The following is a 16411-nucleotide window of genomic DNA, read 5'->3' as shown; positions in this document are numbered from 1 at the left end:
CCTAGTGTTATAGAGTGCAATTCAAGCTAATTAAGGTGTTTGATTTCATCGTTTACATACAAGGGTTAAGGATTCGATTCGCCCTGTCAATCCCCAGGTTCAATTCCCCCCTCCAAGTGTTTCACAAAATGTACCAATCTCCCATATACTCCATTTGTCCCTTAATGTTTGTTTCATATCTCAACTTTCGGTTTTTTAGAATTGTATGAACTTTGTTGAGTTATTGATAGTCTTGACACTCTACTCTACTACTCCGAAGCACTTACAGTCTTGAAACTAATACGGACTAACTAAAAAAAGAAAATGAGGCAAATTCAAAACCGACTTGAATTTAATGACATTTTCATGCTTAAACCATACATGGTTTAAAGTTTCACCAGAGTGACCGGTGATTTCTGCTGATTTTGCCCACACTCCAAAAAAAAAAAAAAAAAAGAATTATCATCAATCATCATTATCATACTTTGTTCAAATTTCCGTTTTCAAAGAGAAATCCTCAAAAATATTTCACACGCAGTTGCAGGTGAGAAAATTAAATGCTTCTTCAATTTCTCTCGCATTTAATGCTTCCAACTTCACACAACTTACCCCAATTCCTTCAATTTATCTGCACTTCTGTTTTCTTCAAATTTTGCTCTTTTGTCCCACTTTTTTAAGGTAATTCGTGTTATCTATTTACTGGGTTCTCAACTCTAAATCATCACCATGATAAATAAATAAATTTAATTAATTTCAATTTCAAATTTTTACCTCCAACTTTTTTATATTTAATGTGAAAGTTGATTGAGTAGTCTTTATCAGTTGTCCTTCAACATTTACTACACTAACTCTTCTTCAATTTTGTTAGTTGGAGAACAGTGAATTGGTTTCAATTTATTCACCTATTTTACCACTTTTCAGTTGTTGGGAATTGGAAATTAGGGGGTTTTTTGGTACAATTTTGACTGTTAAGAGAAACCCAGGAAAAAAAATTCAATCTTTTGAGGTTTTTAATGGAGGGTTTGAGCATAGATAAAGATGAATGTGTTGGTGGGAGGAGAGAGAATGGGGTTTCAATTCATCATAGGCGTTCAAGGAGGTGACAACATTGCTTATTATAAGCCCACTAATTTATTGTTAATTTTCCTGGGTTGTTTTAAATATTTTTTTAAAATTGTTTTAACTGATAAAATCAAGTTAATTTGGCTTATTTGTTTATATTGTTCAGTTGGGTTGTTGAATTACTATATGGTACATTTGTACTTAATTAGTTATGCACTTATGCATATATTCATGGACCAGGACTTTAGTCTATATTTTTGTTGGTGTTTTGTAGCTTTGTGCCAGTTTCTACTTACTAGTATATGGTTAATTGGTTTGGCACTTTATAGCTGCTGAGATAATTTTTCATGCTTAACGTTAAAATTTTTGGACTTTGTTCCGCTTATCATTGGTTGTGAATTGGTCTTAGATCTTGGTAAAGTCAAAGCTTTGAAGTTATTATAAATGGTAATCCTGCAATGCAGTAACTTGATGGATGCTTTTTTCAATTTAGCATGGAAAAATTTGTGTTACTATGTGATTTATATGGTGCTAATTTGGATGCTATTTAGTATTAGTACTCCAAATGAGAACAAATTGATGTATGAGTAGAGTAGTATACCATATTGGGGTGTTTATATTGCTGCCTTAATGTCTCCATTTTTTCTCACTTCAGTGCTTCAGACAAGAAAGCTGATATATCAAGATTTGGAGTTCCTTATTCTACTGAGTGCAACCATGATTTATCACTTGTAAGACCACATATTCTCCTTATTAGTTTTTAATTCAGCTTCACTGTATGGTGGTCGGGCTATAAGATGTTAAAATTGTTACAAAATTATATAGCTTTGAATCTTGTTGTCTGCTTATTTGTTTTTAGATGATGAGTATGGTTTGCTTTGACGAATTACGTGTTTTTTTGGGGTCCTTGTTGTTCATAGGACTCACCGTTTTCAACAAGGACTTTTGGCTCTGAAACCCCTCGTAATGGGCGATCCATTGATTCAAGTACAAGCTCATCAAATCACCGTGCCTCTCTGGAAAAGGATGTAAGTTTGTTTGTTGAATGAATGAATTTAACTAAATAATCCTAATTTTGAAAGAATATCTAATCTCACTTTAAGGAGAAAGGGATAGATGTCTTAGCAAGTAGGTATTCTTGTTTCTTGTTATGAAGTATTTGAGTTTACAAGTGCAGATTGGGCAAGGACCACTTAAACTTGGGACAATGTTGCTTATGAAATAGGAATCTCAACTTGTTACAGGGTTGTTATATAATGTGCTTAACATAATTATGCATGGTGTAATGCTAATTGCAGGTATATTTACTACAATCACGTTTGCAGCAAGAGAAGTCTATGCGCATTATGCTGGAGAAAGCAATTGGTCGGGCCTCTAGTGCTTTGTCGCCAGGTCATAGGCATTTTGCCTCTCAGGTAAAACAAAGCCTCTAATATTTTAAACCTACTGATGCTTAATGACTCCCACTTGTGGAAATGTTTGAAATCATATTAGCTTTGATCATTGAGGAAACTTGGAACAAATATAAATACAGATGAACAATATAGATCTTATAATATAGGAATTTAACTAACATGAATTTGTGAGTAATTAATTGCGTTAGGGTCCTCAATAAAACTATGCCTTGATCAGTTGATCCACTTGTGGCATAGTTGACTTAGGAGCTTGAATCCTTTTGCTTACTTGTACTTTGTGGAATATTTTTGATTAAGAAAGTAGAAGGTGCAAGTTAATGGTTATTTTTGTCTTTTGGGTGTCTTAATATTGGGAACTACTGTTTTTTCACTTCTCTGAGTTTCATCAGGCAAAGGAGCTGATTGCCGAGATTGAGTTACTTGAAGAAGAGGTTTCCAATAGAGAGCAGCATGTTCTTACTCTTTACAGGAACATCTTTGAGCAGTGTGCCAGTCAGCCATCTTCTGTGCAAACCTCTAGCATGAGTTCTCCTGTTCATACTAAAAATAAACCAAGAAAGCACCCTAGCATAATTTCAAGCGCATTTTGTTCCTCGAAGAAATTCCCTTTGCGAGGTCTTTCGTTAAAAAACATTTCTGCAAAGAAAGATGGCAAGATTAAACACGGCTCATTATGCGTAGGAAAAATAGACATCCATAATGAGAAGCCCTGTTCTATCCAGATCAAGGTATTTTCTAGAATCCAGACACTTTTTTTTTGCTTCGCTTGGTCATGAAATCATGAATTAGTACCATTTTAAAAAAAAAAAATTCTATCTAGAATCCCTATCAAATCTTGTCTTGGTCAACAAAATTATAATTGATTTCCTTCTCTTTGTAGTGATTAGTGAGTGGATGCTAGATGTTTGAAATGATGTGATGACCTATTACTTTCACATAAATAGGTATATATGCATTGTAACAATCCCCTCATCATGTAGCACAGATCTTAATCATTGTCATAAATTAAATTTGATGGTAATTGCCAACTCTTTAATTTATAGTCTTCTCTGTATAGCAAGTAGATTTCAGATGCTTGAAATGATGTAATGAGACTGATGATGTAAAACTTTCACATCAATATCTACATATGCATTATAATAAAATTAAAAAAAAAACTCTCATCAAGTAACATGCATTAATATTGTCACTTGATGTTCATATGGTATAATAGCTGCAAATGGATACTTTTATTCATGTAGAAAGGGAGGGGGGTATGGCAGGTTTGAATGTTTGATATGAGTTCTATGAATAATACGAAGTAATACATAATAATTTGTCCTATTAGTAAAATGGCCCACAATTTATGTTGATAAAAACGTCGGATTTGTTTATTTTACCCCAGGGGCCCACCCTACCCCCGCTCCACCCCAGCAAATTGAACTCGAGACTGGAGTCTGTATACGTATGATTGCTTTGATATCAATGCCACGGAAACAAGTGTTTAACTTCTTGGGCTGGGATAGACTTATTAGAGCTGAGGCATGCAAATATAGTTATATAGATTAGGGATACTCAAACTTGGCCACCACACCATTTTAAGAAGTGAAAACTACAAAGATGAATTCAGGTGATGAAATAGGTGCTTTGGGTTCATATAGGTCGGATGCAGGGAATTTAGGAAGGATCAGTTAGGAATTTGAGAGTAGCAAAGATGTGTATGTTGAGATGAATGTGCAGGAGAAAATGTGGGAGGTGACACGAGGTTCTAGCAGTGTGTTGGTGAAGAAAATAGGAAACAGATCATAGGGGTGGGGAAAATGAGTAACTTTAGGTAACCTTGTATGTATTTGTCTCTTTTTTTGTTGAGCAGCTAGAATATACAAGGCATGGCAAAAACTCTTATTAGTAAAAAATTGGTAAAACAATGTAAAACTATTTCCGTTTCTCACAATTGTTTGTTTGATTTTGTGGCCAAGAACTTCTGTTCCTAATAAATGTTTCTCTAGAATCACTTTCTAGAAAATGTGCTTTTCAGAAACAAAAGTTTATTTATAGATTGCTGAACAGACCCTAACCTTAAAGAAAGCTAGGCCTTAGACCAGCATCAACAGAACGCACTTGGGTTGTTTTTGTTGTTATTTTAATCACGTTGCATTGAATTTCCTGCCTTCATGTATGGAAATGAGAAGTTCCTTAGATTTATATTATCTGTCCTGAAGTAATGATGTCATCTGCCAAAAGGCTGAATTAAATGTCTGAATTAGTCAGAGGCTCTTTCATCTGCCACTGACCTGGCTGTCTTCAACATGCTGTAATTTTTTCTTATTAGGCTGTGCCTGAACCACTCTCTTCCCCCCCCCCCCCCCCCCCCCTTCTGTCCCCTCTAAGTTTGGGACTTTGATATTTGTTCTACTTAGATTTCTTTTTTGTGCATTTCAGGTTCATGGGAAGTCATCAGACACAGTGAAGAATTCTGGTGTGCGAACATTGAAGGATTACCTTCATCAGTGCCCTAGCAAATTGTCTGAGGAAATGGTTAAGTGTATGGCTGCTGTTTACTGCTGGTTTTGCAGTGCTGCATCAACAAGCTCGGAAAATTTAGGGAATCATCAATCATCTGGTGTCTCAAAGTCTTGTGGTGATTTTAATCCCCAGCTTGGCAGCCAGAAAAAACATACTTCGAAATCCATGCTAGAGATATCCTCAATGCCAACTGACAAAAAACAAGTTTCTCGTGCATCTTATGCAATCACCAGCTATAGGTGGGTTTAATTATTAAATATTACCCTTATGGCTGGAAAGAATATTTCCCTCATTAGTGGCAAAGTGGCAATGGCTCCTTACATGTGGTCAAACCCAAAACTGTAATGTGCTGTTTACAAGTGTGTGTGTCTACGATCCAATTGCTTTGCAAAAGGGTAATTGGAACTTAGGATAGATATGCTGTCATTGCGCTGGAGATTTTTTTCAAAGTAAAGTTTTGGATCTTAGATCCATGAATACTTGTAAATTTCAGGTTTACTAAGTCACCATATATTTTCTCTGATCAGTGGCGTAAATGTTTGGTACTTCTATCTTACACACATGAAACTTCTAAAAGTATGTGTAAATTTTGAACGCAAACCTTTATTTCCACTTGCAGAGAACTCGTTGAGCAACTTAAAAGGGTTAATGTGAGCCAAATGGAAGTCGAAGCCCAGATTGCATTTTGGATCAACATCTATAATTCACTCATAATGCATGTATGGATTACAATATGAAATTGTATTTTAATTTTTGCATGTTATATATATTCATTGTAACTCTTTGATCCTTGTATTTTGTAGGCATATTTAGCGTACGGAATCCCCCATAACTCTCTGAGAAGACTAGCTCTGTTTCACAAGGTAGTGCAATTACATGATGTTCTTATTGATGCATCAGGTCATGCTTTAATGACAAGGGATTTTATTTGGCATATTAAGCAATGTGTCCCTTACAAATAAAGTCACTTTGATATCAAAGAAACATTTTTTCTTTTCCTGCAATTCTCAATACCATCCTCCTTTCAAGGGTTCTTTTCAAGGGTTCTTTTAGATCCTGCTGTTTGAAAGGGATCCAAATAATAAATTGCAACATTCTGATCAACCCAACTAAACAGCTTAAAAGCTGGGTTTGAGATGCATTTTATTCACTTGATTTTCACTTACTATAACTTATTTTACTTATTTTAGTTGTAAATTGAACTATTGATGACCCTTGATGAAAACTATTTAGACTTATTGTTCTAGAACCTGTACTACTCCTTCTGTTCCTAAATGCTTGCAATTCATGTGTTTGCGTGTAGTTTTAGGAAAGCTTGCGGGTTAGTATATTGAATTGAATTAACTAATCTACAAGTAGAGCTAATGGGGGCTATGGGGTTATTTTTAATTGTTGTGGAAGAGAGAAATAATAAAGAATTAGTGCAATTGGGGTTAGTGGGAAAAAGAAACAATAAAATAATTGTGGAGACCCATGCCAAAATAAGTATTTGGAAACAGGCAAAAGAGGCAAGTGTTGCAAGTATTTAGGAACAGAGAGAGTATCAAAACCTATTAACCCTTATTGAATTTGTCTCAACTTATTAACCCTAAAATAAGTGGAAATAAGGTGAACAAAACAAGACCCTTAGTCTTGTAAAGGGGTCAAGGGTGGCCTATTATGTTTGTACCTGGAGTGGATGATACCACAAGTCATTTTAATTTTGAACCTTGTCAGGCATGATTCATGATCTCGTTATAAGGTTTTGCATAGTGCTTTGTCTGGCTCATGAATAGTGAGGATCAGGATTAAATTGATGATTCAAAAACATTTGTGTGTTTTTGCTTTACCTTTGACCAAATTTCTTTTATTTTCGAGCTACATGTTCTTAGTGATAGCTTTAGTAATGTTTCAAACAACATTATTCTTAAGAAATGCCTTTAAATAATTGTGTTTGTGTTTATATCTGAGAGGTTGGCTTCTCAAATAAAATATGTAATTCATAAAAGGGGTTGCTAAAGCTCTTATTCTCAAGGATACTATTAGTCTCTTAGCTTAATGATTCGATAATAATTCTGTTTTTTCACAAATTTTTACACCATACAACCTGATGAATTGACAGGCTTCTCTGTGTAGTGCAGGCGGGCTACAACATTGGTGGCATAGTTGTCACTGCAAATGCCATAGAACACTCAATCTTCTGCTTGCGTACACCTCGAGTTGGTGGGGTAATTTCTTCTAGCTATTCTCTATCATTACTGTAGCTTAAGGATTGTAGTCTCCAGATTGTAACTGGCCAACTGCTTGTGTCCTGATACTTGATCCATATGGATTTGCTTTCAAAATTTTGTTAATACTCAAAATAATGTTAAAGAATCATTATTTGTTGTTGGCCGTCCTTTAATTGACTTTACTATCCCTAAAAATAATGAAGATGTATGTGTATAGCTTTATGTACTTATTCGAACCTTCCTATTTACACACTTCTCTCTCTTCCCGATATCCATAAGGAAAGTAGGTTTAATTTTTCAAAACTTCCAATATTTTCTTAAACTCAACCTCTAACATAAAGAGACATTCTTTTGGAATTGAGTAATGTACTGCTCTTCATCTATTGATTTCACCTCCTCTATCCTGTTCGACTGATATTTACTCACACCTTTGAAAATAAATATGTGCCTGCCAAATTACGTTGGGGGGATCTGAATGAGAGAATGGTAAACTGGCATCCTTCCCTTGTAGAAAAGTTTGTACAGGAGCATCCTTCATTTCCTTTTCCTTATGAAACATGGAGAAATTAAACAGCGGTGTGAAATCAAACTAAAATTTTAACTCGAAAAGATTATATATAGAGTTGTTGCTGAGAGTTTTTTTTTTTTTTTTTTTTTTTTTTTTTTTTGTGCTTCTGATTCACCAGCTAGAAGATTACTTGATGTATGTGGTGTTTGAATTTTGTTGCAGGATAATTTCCTAGCTTGGATGATATTCTTGCATTTTCACAATTTTTAAATTGTTTATCAGCATCATCTATGCAATCTTTTTGATTCAGTTGCATAGTAGTCGAAGAAAAACATGCCTTCACTAAGTAGTATTTGTTTGTGCAGTGGGTTGAAACCTTTCTATCGACTGCCTTCAGAAAGAAATCTGGAGATGAGAAGCAACTCCTTAGCTCAAAACTCAGTCTTCCTGATTCACAATCCCTTGTTTGCTTTGCACTCTGCACTGGAGCCTACTCCGATCCTGTGGTAACTTTCTTGCTCTTGGACTACCTCCATTATCTATTATTGTGGTATAAACTGTAAACACGTCACAATCTTTACTGTCGTATAAATGGGACTGACTTGAATGCATTGATCACAATTGATAAGGTGATTAAGGTCTATCACGCGGCTTAGGACAAAGTTAACCAAGAAATTTATCTGAAACATTTGGGCTTTGATAATTCTAATTAATGTGTTCCTAAACCATGGGAACTTTTTGCATTTATAATTTGCTCTGTCAGTCTGCTTCTGTTTTTCTGATCACCTATGTGGTTTAATCTGCTCCAATTTTCAATTATGTATTATTACTCATGATGTATAAAGTTACGTATCTATGACATCCAGCTGAAGGTCTACACAGCAGCCAATGTCAAAGACGAGTTAGAACAGGCAACGAGGGAATTCCTTGTATCCAACATAATTATAAAGAAATCAAAGAAGGTATTTCTGCCAAAGATGCTCGAAAGGTATTCAAGAGAAGCTTCCATAGGAACTGACGAACTTCTCAAGTGGGTTTTCAAGAATGTTGATAAGAAGCTTCAAGACTCAATTCAGCGATGCCTTGATTCTAAGAACTGCAAGAAAGCATCTCAGGTAATAGAGTGGTTACCATACAGCTCTAAATTTAGATATGCATTCTCAGAAGGACTTGCTACAAAACCTTGGTGGGTTTGATAGCTTTTGATTTTCTACTGTCTGTATGATGAGAACATATCGAGTGCGTTCCATGATCACATGTTAGAAGATCAATTTTCCCAGAAAAATTGTATTAGGTGAATGCATAACCTAGACTTTAACTAATCTTCTGCCTTGTTAATTTGTACAGGAGTTTTCTAGGTCCTTTTTAGTTCATGAATCCACATGCTTTGAGTTACAATCTATTCCTAAAACCCGAACTGTGTCTTACAAAGACGTTTTACTGGCCGTCATAACGTTGTGATGGTTTTTAGGCTGTCATCAATCAATCAATCAATATCAATATATATATTAAAACTCAATGGCAAGGATTGTAATCCTGCCATGTGTCACCAATCTCGCCACGTGTCATTATGGCTTGACAAATCATGTGGTACGCCAATGACATAACTTATGATACTTCGTAATAAATTTGCATTTTAATTTAAATGAGTTATTCATGTTCATAAATTCTAAAATTTAATTGTCAACTTATATGTGCATATTTTAACAACAATATGATTTACAAAGTTAAATTCATTTCTTTCAATTTAATAGGTTATATGTATTTAAAATATGTAATTAAAATGCATAGTAATTTTAAAGGTTTTTTCTTTTAACCACAAGATAGGTTTACTTTGTTCTTAAAAAAATACATATATGTTTACTTACTTTAATTGAAGGAATTTTTACGACAAATGAAAAATAATCTAACACTAAGCATAAAATTTAGGTTGCTACATAATGAATAATGAATTTTAATGTATACTAATATTAGCAAAAATAAACAACTGATCATTTCTATTGCACTTTATTTTATTATAATTTTTTATTTATAAACAATGACCCGGGACATCGTTCGGGCCAAAAACTAGTTGAATATTATTTGTGCCTGTTAAAATAGTTGCTAACATTCCAAAATACCGTGTAAAAGTCTATTTTTATGACCATGCGTACTACAACACTCAAATTATGACTGAAGGCTATTTTTAACGATGTTTTTAAGACCATCGCCCTTAGTTTATTTGTGAATTAATCCATCTATTTTAATTTAATCTATAATCTTAATAATATTTTTCTTAACATTGTATATTGTGTGACAAACCCTGATATACAAATACAATTAAAGTAAAATTACAAGAATTGAATCCCTAAATGCTTCGTAAGGGGTGTGAAATAAAAATGAGGAGGAAAAACACATCTTAGAGAGAAATTGTAGGAAAGAGGAAGAGTCAAATTAGAGAGGGCGTGGATTGGGGAAGAAGACAGAAAATTAAGGAATGATTTGAGCGATTAATATGGAGGAGTTAGTTAAGGAATATTCCCACTAAACAAAGCTACTAAGATATTAAGTGAGTACTCAGCAAGAAAACTAAGTTTCTTTTTTTTTCTTTTTTTCATTTTTTTTTTTGACACAAGTATAATTAATTTTCTACTTAAATAAAATTGTAATTTTATGGACTAAAATTGTGTTGCTGTTGCTTATGCTAATGAAGTTTTAAATCTTGTTAATCACTACGTAAATTAATTAAACAATTGTGTAGCTTAGGATTAAGGATTAACCCTTATTGTATTATCCATCAAATAGATGTAGCATTATTTGCTTTTTAAACACGTGTTATTTTTTATTTACATTAACTTTTAGGTTAAAGTAAAATTTTAGTACTCTAAAGAAAGGCTAAATTATAATTGACAGATCGAAAAATAAATAGTGGAACTTGTATAATAATATTTATGACAAATGCACTTTATTATATTCCTAAAATTAGAAATTTAAGTTATGATTAAGCAATTGATACATTTTTTTTAGAATGCCATAATGTTGATAAGTAATTTATTGCAAAATTTCACTTCATATAGGAGCATTTTTTATTGCAAAATTTCACTTTATTATAGGAGCATTTTTTATTAGTTGAATGTAAAATGAGCTAAAAGCCTAAAATCTATCAAGTAGTACTGTATTATGTTTACTTTGTTGTATGGGCATAAATGTAAAATGATATTGGACCGGCCGTGAGTAATCTCTAGCTCATGATCCATGCCTTTTGAAGCCCTTACATTATCAGTCAAATAAAAAGTGAGTTGTTATGATTCTAGTCCAGCAAAACAAAACAAAGAAAACCCAATAATTAAGGTAAGAAAAACTAGTACAAAATTCAATTGCGCAGTTGAAATTACGAAGAACTCAACCCAATAGAATTCAAGAAGATTTTGTTAAAATATATTCCATATAAGATTACATTAGGCCCATCTATGGTAGACATACTATATTGGATTTAATTAACATCAATCACTTTAGTTGTGAGAAACGAAAAGATTTTAGCCTATATGTGTTGTATGGGACATAAAATTCTAGCAATATAACCATTATGGCATTATCCAAACCTTTCATAACGAACCAAATAAAAGTTGGATCATTTAATTTATGTAATACTCTATCCAAAACCACAGAGATGCATTTTTGTACAAGAAAATTGTAATATTTAAACTATTACATATAAACATTTAATATATTTTCTAAGTTAGCACTCCATACTAATTTGAAAATGCATTATACATGGTAAAATAATTCATCAAACAACATATAGAGGATAATTAGTGTCTAATTTAATTTACTTCGTAATATTTATGTAATCCTTTAAAAAAAATTTTGTACTATTTTTATTAACCTTTGAATTAAGATCAGGATTTTTTTAAAACAAAGTTAATTACACATTGTAATTTTGCATTAACCCCAACCTCAAAAAAAAAAGAAAGAAAAGAAAAAAAGAAAACCGTAATAAAAAATAAATAAAAAAAAGGCGCGAATGAAATGTAATATACCCCCTGAAAACCCTAACTGCTCAAACCTCGGATCCTCCAAAAGTTTAGTGACAGTTATTCTCCCACTTCTCAGTTCTCACTCTCTCTTTTTCTCTCCTCTTCCTCTCTTTCTCTCTCTAGCAGTTTATAGCAGTTACTCCTCTCATTCTCTCTTACTCAACTCTACTCTCTAGTCTTTGCTCAGTCTTTTCTTTCTCTCTTAAATCCCCTGTTTTTCCTCAGCTTAGACAACAAATCAGCTAACCATAATTATGGCTTTAGATTGGCAAAATCCTAACTACTTCCTTAACCAATCTTACCCTTTTCACCAATTTCATTTCCAAGATCCTAACAACATTCTTTCACCACCTATTGAAACAGAGCTCCTCTGTTTTGATCCTCTGCCTCCTTCGCTTTTCGACTTCGATGAGCCCCTGTTTGATCCCATCCCTTTACAACAGCTTGATTTCAACTATGATTGCAACATTCAGAACTGCAATAACAACTTCTCCCCGTTCTCGTATGTCGATTTCCAACCTCCCGCGATCGTGCCGGCCGAGGAAATTCTCTCATTCGAGGATAATGATTATTACTCCTCTCAATTCACTACCCCTTTTTACAAGAAACAGAGGGTTTCAGCTCATCTCCCCTGTTTCAATGAATCCTACATTCCTGAAGCTCTCGCGGTGCCGGAGTTTAGTGTTGATTATGTGAATGATAATTTTAACAATTCCCGCAATTGTGGTTATTGTTGTAATGGTAATGAGGGTGGAGCTAATTTTGATGAAGGGTGTGGGAGTAGTGGAAATAAGGCGAAGGCGGTATTGGCTCAGAGTAAGGCAGCTAGAGAAAGGAGGAGGAAGATTACTGAGAAGACTCAGGAATTAGGGAAGTTGATTCCTGGAGGTAATAAGATGAACACTGCTGAAATGTTTCAAGCTGCTGCTAAATATGTTAAGTTTATGCAAGCTCAAATGGGAATTCTTCAGTCTATCAAAACATTACAACAGGTAATTTTTATTTGATTTGATTGTATATTACTCATTCTTATTATTTCAGCTCTTTTTTTTCCTGTTTGTTCAGCTGAATATTTTTTTTTTTTTTTTTTTTTCTAATTTTAATAACTAGTCATGATTAGTACTCGTATTAATTAGGATTGCATTATTGCACAATTTTGTTTATATAAAAGCAATACGGAGTATCTAATATTGTTCTTAGACAAGAATTAAAGGCGACAAACGAATCGTTTGAATTGAGTCATTAGTATGAAGTGCTATGTTAGCTATGTTATGTATTTTTCGGATTAAGTCAAGTTGAGTTTTCTAGATATGTCATGTGCCAATTGAGCACCAACAATCATCGAGTCAAATATTAATTGCAAGAATACAATAATGAGAGTGACTCACTGTATACTTGTATATAATAGTCATGTTATCATATCTTACAAAACATGTTGAATTGCTCCCCTATTTTTCCTTTCAAAAGTTGCTCTCCTGTAACAATTAATGAAACAAGATTTGTACTAACATGACAGTTTCTTTTGGAACATTATCGATTTATTAGTTGATTTTGCAAACATTTGTTATCCTTATTTAATTTATTGTCTGTGTTTTTAGAGATAAATTATTATTATCAGAGATATAAAATACATTTTGCATTTCAGCTATTTTTTTTTATTATATTTTTACTAATCTTGGTAGTGCTTTGACTGCTATGGCAGTTATTAGACAAGCTTGTGACCTAAATAAAAATTTGTTACTATCCATTATTTAGCTGTCAAAATTAAAACCACTATTTTAGGCATAATAATAGGAAAACAGTTATTATTTGACTAACTTTTTTTTTTAGGAAGACTAATTTATTTATTTGTCACTTCTTTATTTTTAGTTTTTTTACTCCGTAATTTATAGGCAACTTACAATATTTGTATTTTTTTTTTAATATGCTTTGTAAATATTTTGTGAACTACGTAATAGTCTAATCAATGTTGATGAACTGATGAAGAGATATTAATGGTCAAAACACGACCCCTAGTATGAATTTGTTAAATTTGAATTTGTTTGCTAGTATACACTATAATGAAATCGTAATCTGACTAGGACTATGTATTTGGATTTGTCAATTTTTGCAGGATAATGACAAAAAGGCCAATTTAAGCAACCTTCCAATTTTGTCATCAAGTTTAGTTCAAGAGAAGCTATATGCAAAGGAGCAGTGCTTAGTTCCCTTGGAACTTCTTCTAGTACTTGAAGAACATTGTGATGATTATGAGGCAGATCCATCAATTAAACAGCAAATTAAGGATCTTCTCCACTAACAATGTTGTTAATTATACGATGTTGTTTTAGAAGTCCAACATATGTTGCATATATGCCAATTCTAATTTTAGTTACTAATCACCTAATAGGCTAATATGTATTCTTTGCATATTGATTCCCTAGATTAGTTTTTGTTTATATGCTAATATTTTTTGTTGGTCATCACACACGGTGTATTTTAACTACTCCGTCCGTTTTTTTGTTTATTAATTATAAAATTAGGAGTTGTTGTTTTAATATTTGTTATCTCATATTTGTGGTTGTAGCCTTGTAGTTTTATTTGTTTTACTCGTATTTAATAAAATGGTTATTCAATTTTCTATTCTAGCTTTATATCATCTCATTTGATCTTGTGGTTGTACTTATATTTGATGTAAAAGAAAGACTAATTATTGAGATCAGTAGCAATTACAGACTTACACTACATGTACATGTTGTATACTTTTAAAAATAAAATAAAAAATAGGAAAAAAAAAGGGTGGTATCTATAATATAATTGTAGAGTAAGTGAATGAGAAGCCTTCAAAACCTCAATCCTCAATTCTCCCTTTATTTATTTTATTTTTTTTTTCCTTTTTTTTTGCACTATCCTCTAAATAACTTCCATTTAAAAAAAAAAAAAATAAATAATCCAAATAACTTCCACTTCTACTATTTTTATTTTTTTTCCCTATTTTTGTGCAACAAGCCAACAGTGTGACTGTTTACAAAATAACAATACTAACGGAGTAACCCTTATAACACTAATGGATAACAATTATAACGTTGAATGGCGGCCGAACGGGTAACCCTTATAACATTTACAGAGTAACTTTCATAATAGCTAGCTACACGGGTGTATCCAGCCTCATATTAAATTTGGTTACTACTCCATATATCACAATCAACTTTACATATTTAAAATATATTTTTTTTATTAGATCTTTGTAATATCTTTCTATAAAATATATATCCCGTGCATTTTGCACGGGTACACTCTAGTTGTGAAAACTATAGAGAATTTTTTTTTTTTACACTGCTGTGGCAAGAACAGCATAAACCACTACATGAAAAATGTATATTACTAATGTTAGTCATGAGTTTATTTTTACATGTAATAATATTTCCAATGTTGATTTTTTTTTTATTTTTTTTTTAATGGTAAGAAGAAGGACCCTGACCGAACCTCAACCCTCACGGTTTTTTTGGTCCGATATTTGCGGCCAGACACTTTGAGAGTGAGGGGGAAAGGGTAAGGAATCCCCACCCTCAAAGTGCCTCTAATGGGGATTGAACCCCCAACCTCATGGTTGGAAGGTGCAATCTTTCCCACTAGACCAAGCTAAGCTTGGTAGTTTATTTTTACATGTAATAATCTTTCCAATGTTGATTTTTTTTATTTTTTATTTTTTTTATTTTTTATTTTTTTTATTTTTTTATTTTATTTATTTTTTTATTATTTTTTTAATGGTAAGAAGAAGGACCCTGACCGAACCTCAACCCTCACGGTTTTTTTGGTTCGATATTTGCAGGCCAGACACATTGAGAGTGAGGGGGAAAGGGTAAGGAATCCCCACCCTCAAAGTGCCTCTAATGGGGATTGAACCCCCAACCTCATGGTTGGAAGGTCTTTCCAATGTTGATTGGCGTAGTTATTTTTACCCCAAAATGTCATAACAAATACTCTGTAAATACGTAATAAGTAAAATTTATGAACAAAGAACAAATCAGGAGAAGAATGTGTAAATAAGTTATGGCAAATTCTATTAAGTTTAAATAAGTGAAAATTTGATGAATTGAATACACCCAATGAATTTAATTTTATTTCTTTGCTTTATTAAGTGTATATTTTTGTATTTATACTTGTAAAATGTTTGCACATACATTCGCTAATATCACACAACTCAACTATGAATATATTATATTAAAAATAAATAAATTAATTAATTAAAAAAAAAAACAAGGTACGGAGTATTGATTTTCATTTATGATTTTGATAAAATATTATGGATATGGAGAAATACCATTTTTTATATTTAGTTGTCAACCTATACTAATCTATTAAAAGACCTTTTTAATAACGTCGATGTGCCACGTAGTCCCTTTTGTATTCCGCCATGTCATCTTTTTAACATTTCAAGACGCCACATCATCACTCAAACAATATTAGTCATCTCCCAAGAAACCAATATTACTCCATATAAAAGCATATGGATAAGGAGAATCAAACCCTAAACCTCTTATAACTAAATTGGCTATTTAACCATCTAAGACAAATATCAACTATGTTATTAAAATGTAAAGAACATTATATATGTGCAAACCACAAGGTTCAATAAAAAAAATTAAAAGAGAGTGAGAGATAGCTCAAGTGGTTAGAGTTTCCCTTCCAATTCCACAAGGTTCTGGGATCTATTCTCACCCACGCCCTTGTGGC

The 16411-nt window shown here is 32.8% G+C and overlaps 2 protein-coding genes across 2 annotated transcripts; both read left to right on the top strand.

Moving 5' to 3' along the window:
• The first annotated feature begins 920 nt into the window (after positions 1-920).
• Positions 921-9004, top strand: LOC145569287 (uncharacterized). Its single transcript, XM_081628649.1, has 11 exons — positions 921-1078; positions 1697-1772; positions 1962-2069; positions 2340-2456; positions 2846-3184; positions 4878-5200; positions 5581-5680; positions 5765-5824; positions 7082-7168; positions 8045-8185; positions 8546-9004. Exons 1-11 carry the CDS (start codon positions 993-995, stop codon positions 8873-8875), a joined length of 1767 nt encoding a protein of 588 aa, XP_081484775.1. The 5' UTR covers positions 921-992; the 3' UTR covers positions 8876-9004.
• A 2945-nt stretch (positions 9005-11949) lies between these two features.
• Positions 11950-13994, top strand: LOC145566907 (uncharacterized). Its single transcript, XM_081626176.1, has 2 exons — positions 11950-12687; positions 13809-13994. Exons 1-2 carry the CDS (start codon positions 11950-11952, stop codon positions 13992-13994), a joined length of 924 nt encoding a protein of 307 aa, XP_081482302.1.
• Positions 13995-16411: the final 2417 nt, after the last annotated feature.

This window comes from Chenopodium album, chromosome 11 (genome assembly GCF_948465745.1).
Source record: "Chenopodium album chromosome 11, dcCheAlbu1.1, whole genome shotgun sequence".
NCBI classification, from domain to species: Eukaryota; Viridiplantae; Streptophyta; class Magnoliopsida; order Caryophyllales; family Amaranthaceae; genus Chenopodium; species Chenopodium album.
This window is presented reverse-complemented; position numbering and strand designations above follow the sequence as displayed.

Coding starts and splice junctions, on each gene's coding strand:
- LOC145569287 (XM_081628649.1), top strand. CDS start 993: ATGGAGGGTTTGAGCATAGATAAAGATGAATGTGTTGGTGGGAGGAGA. Junction 5,201..5,580: donor TATGCAATCACCAGCTATAG/GTGGGTTTAATT, acceptor TTCCACTTGCAG/AGAACTCGTTGAGCAACTTA. Junction 5,681..5,764: donor ATAATTCACTCATAATGCAT/GTATGGATTACA, acceptor TGTATTTTGTAG/GCATATTTAGCGTACGGAAT.
- LOC145566907 (XM_081626176.1), top strand. CDS start 11,950: ATGGCTTTAGATTGGCAAAATCCTAACTACTTCCTTAACCAATCTTAC. Junction 12,688..13,808: donor CTATCAAAACATTACAACAG/GTAATTTTTATT, acceptor CAATTTTTGCAG/GATAATGACAAAAAGGCCAA.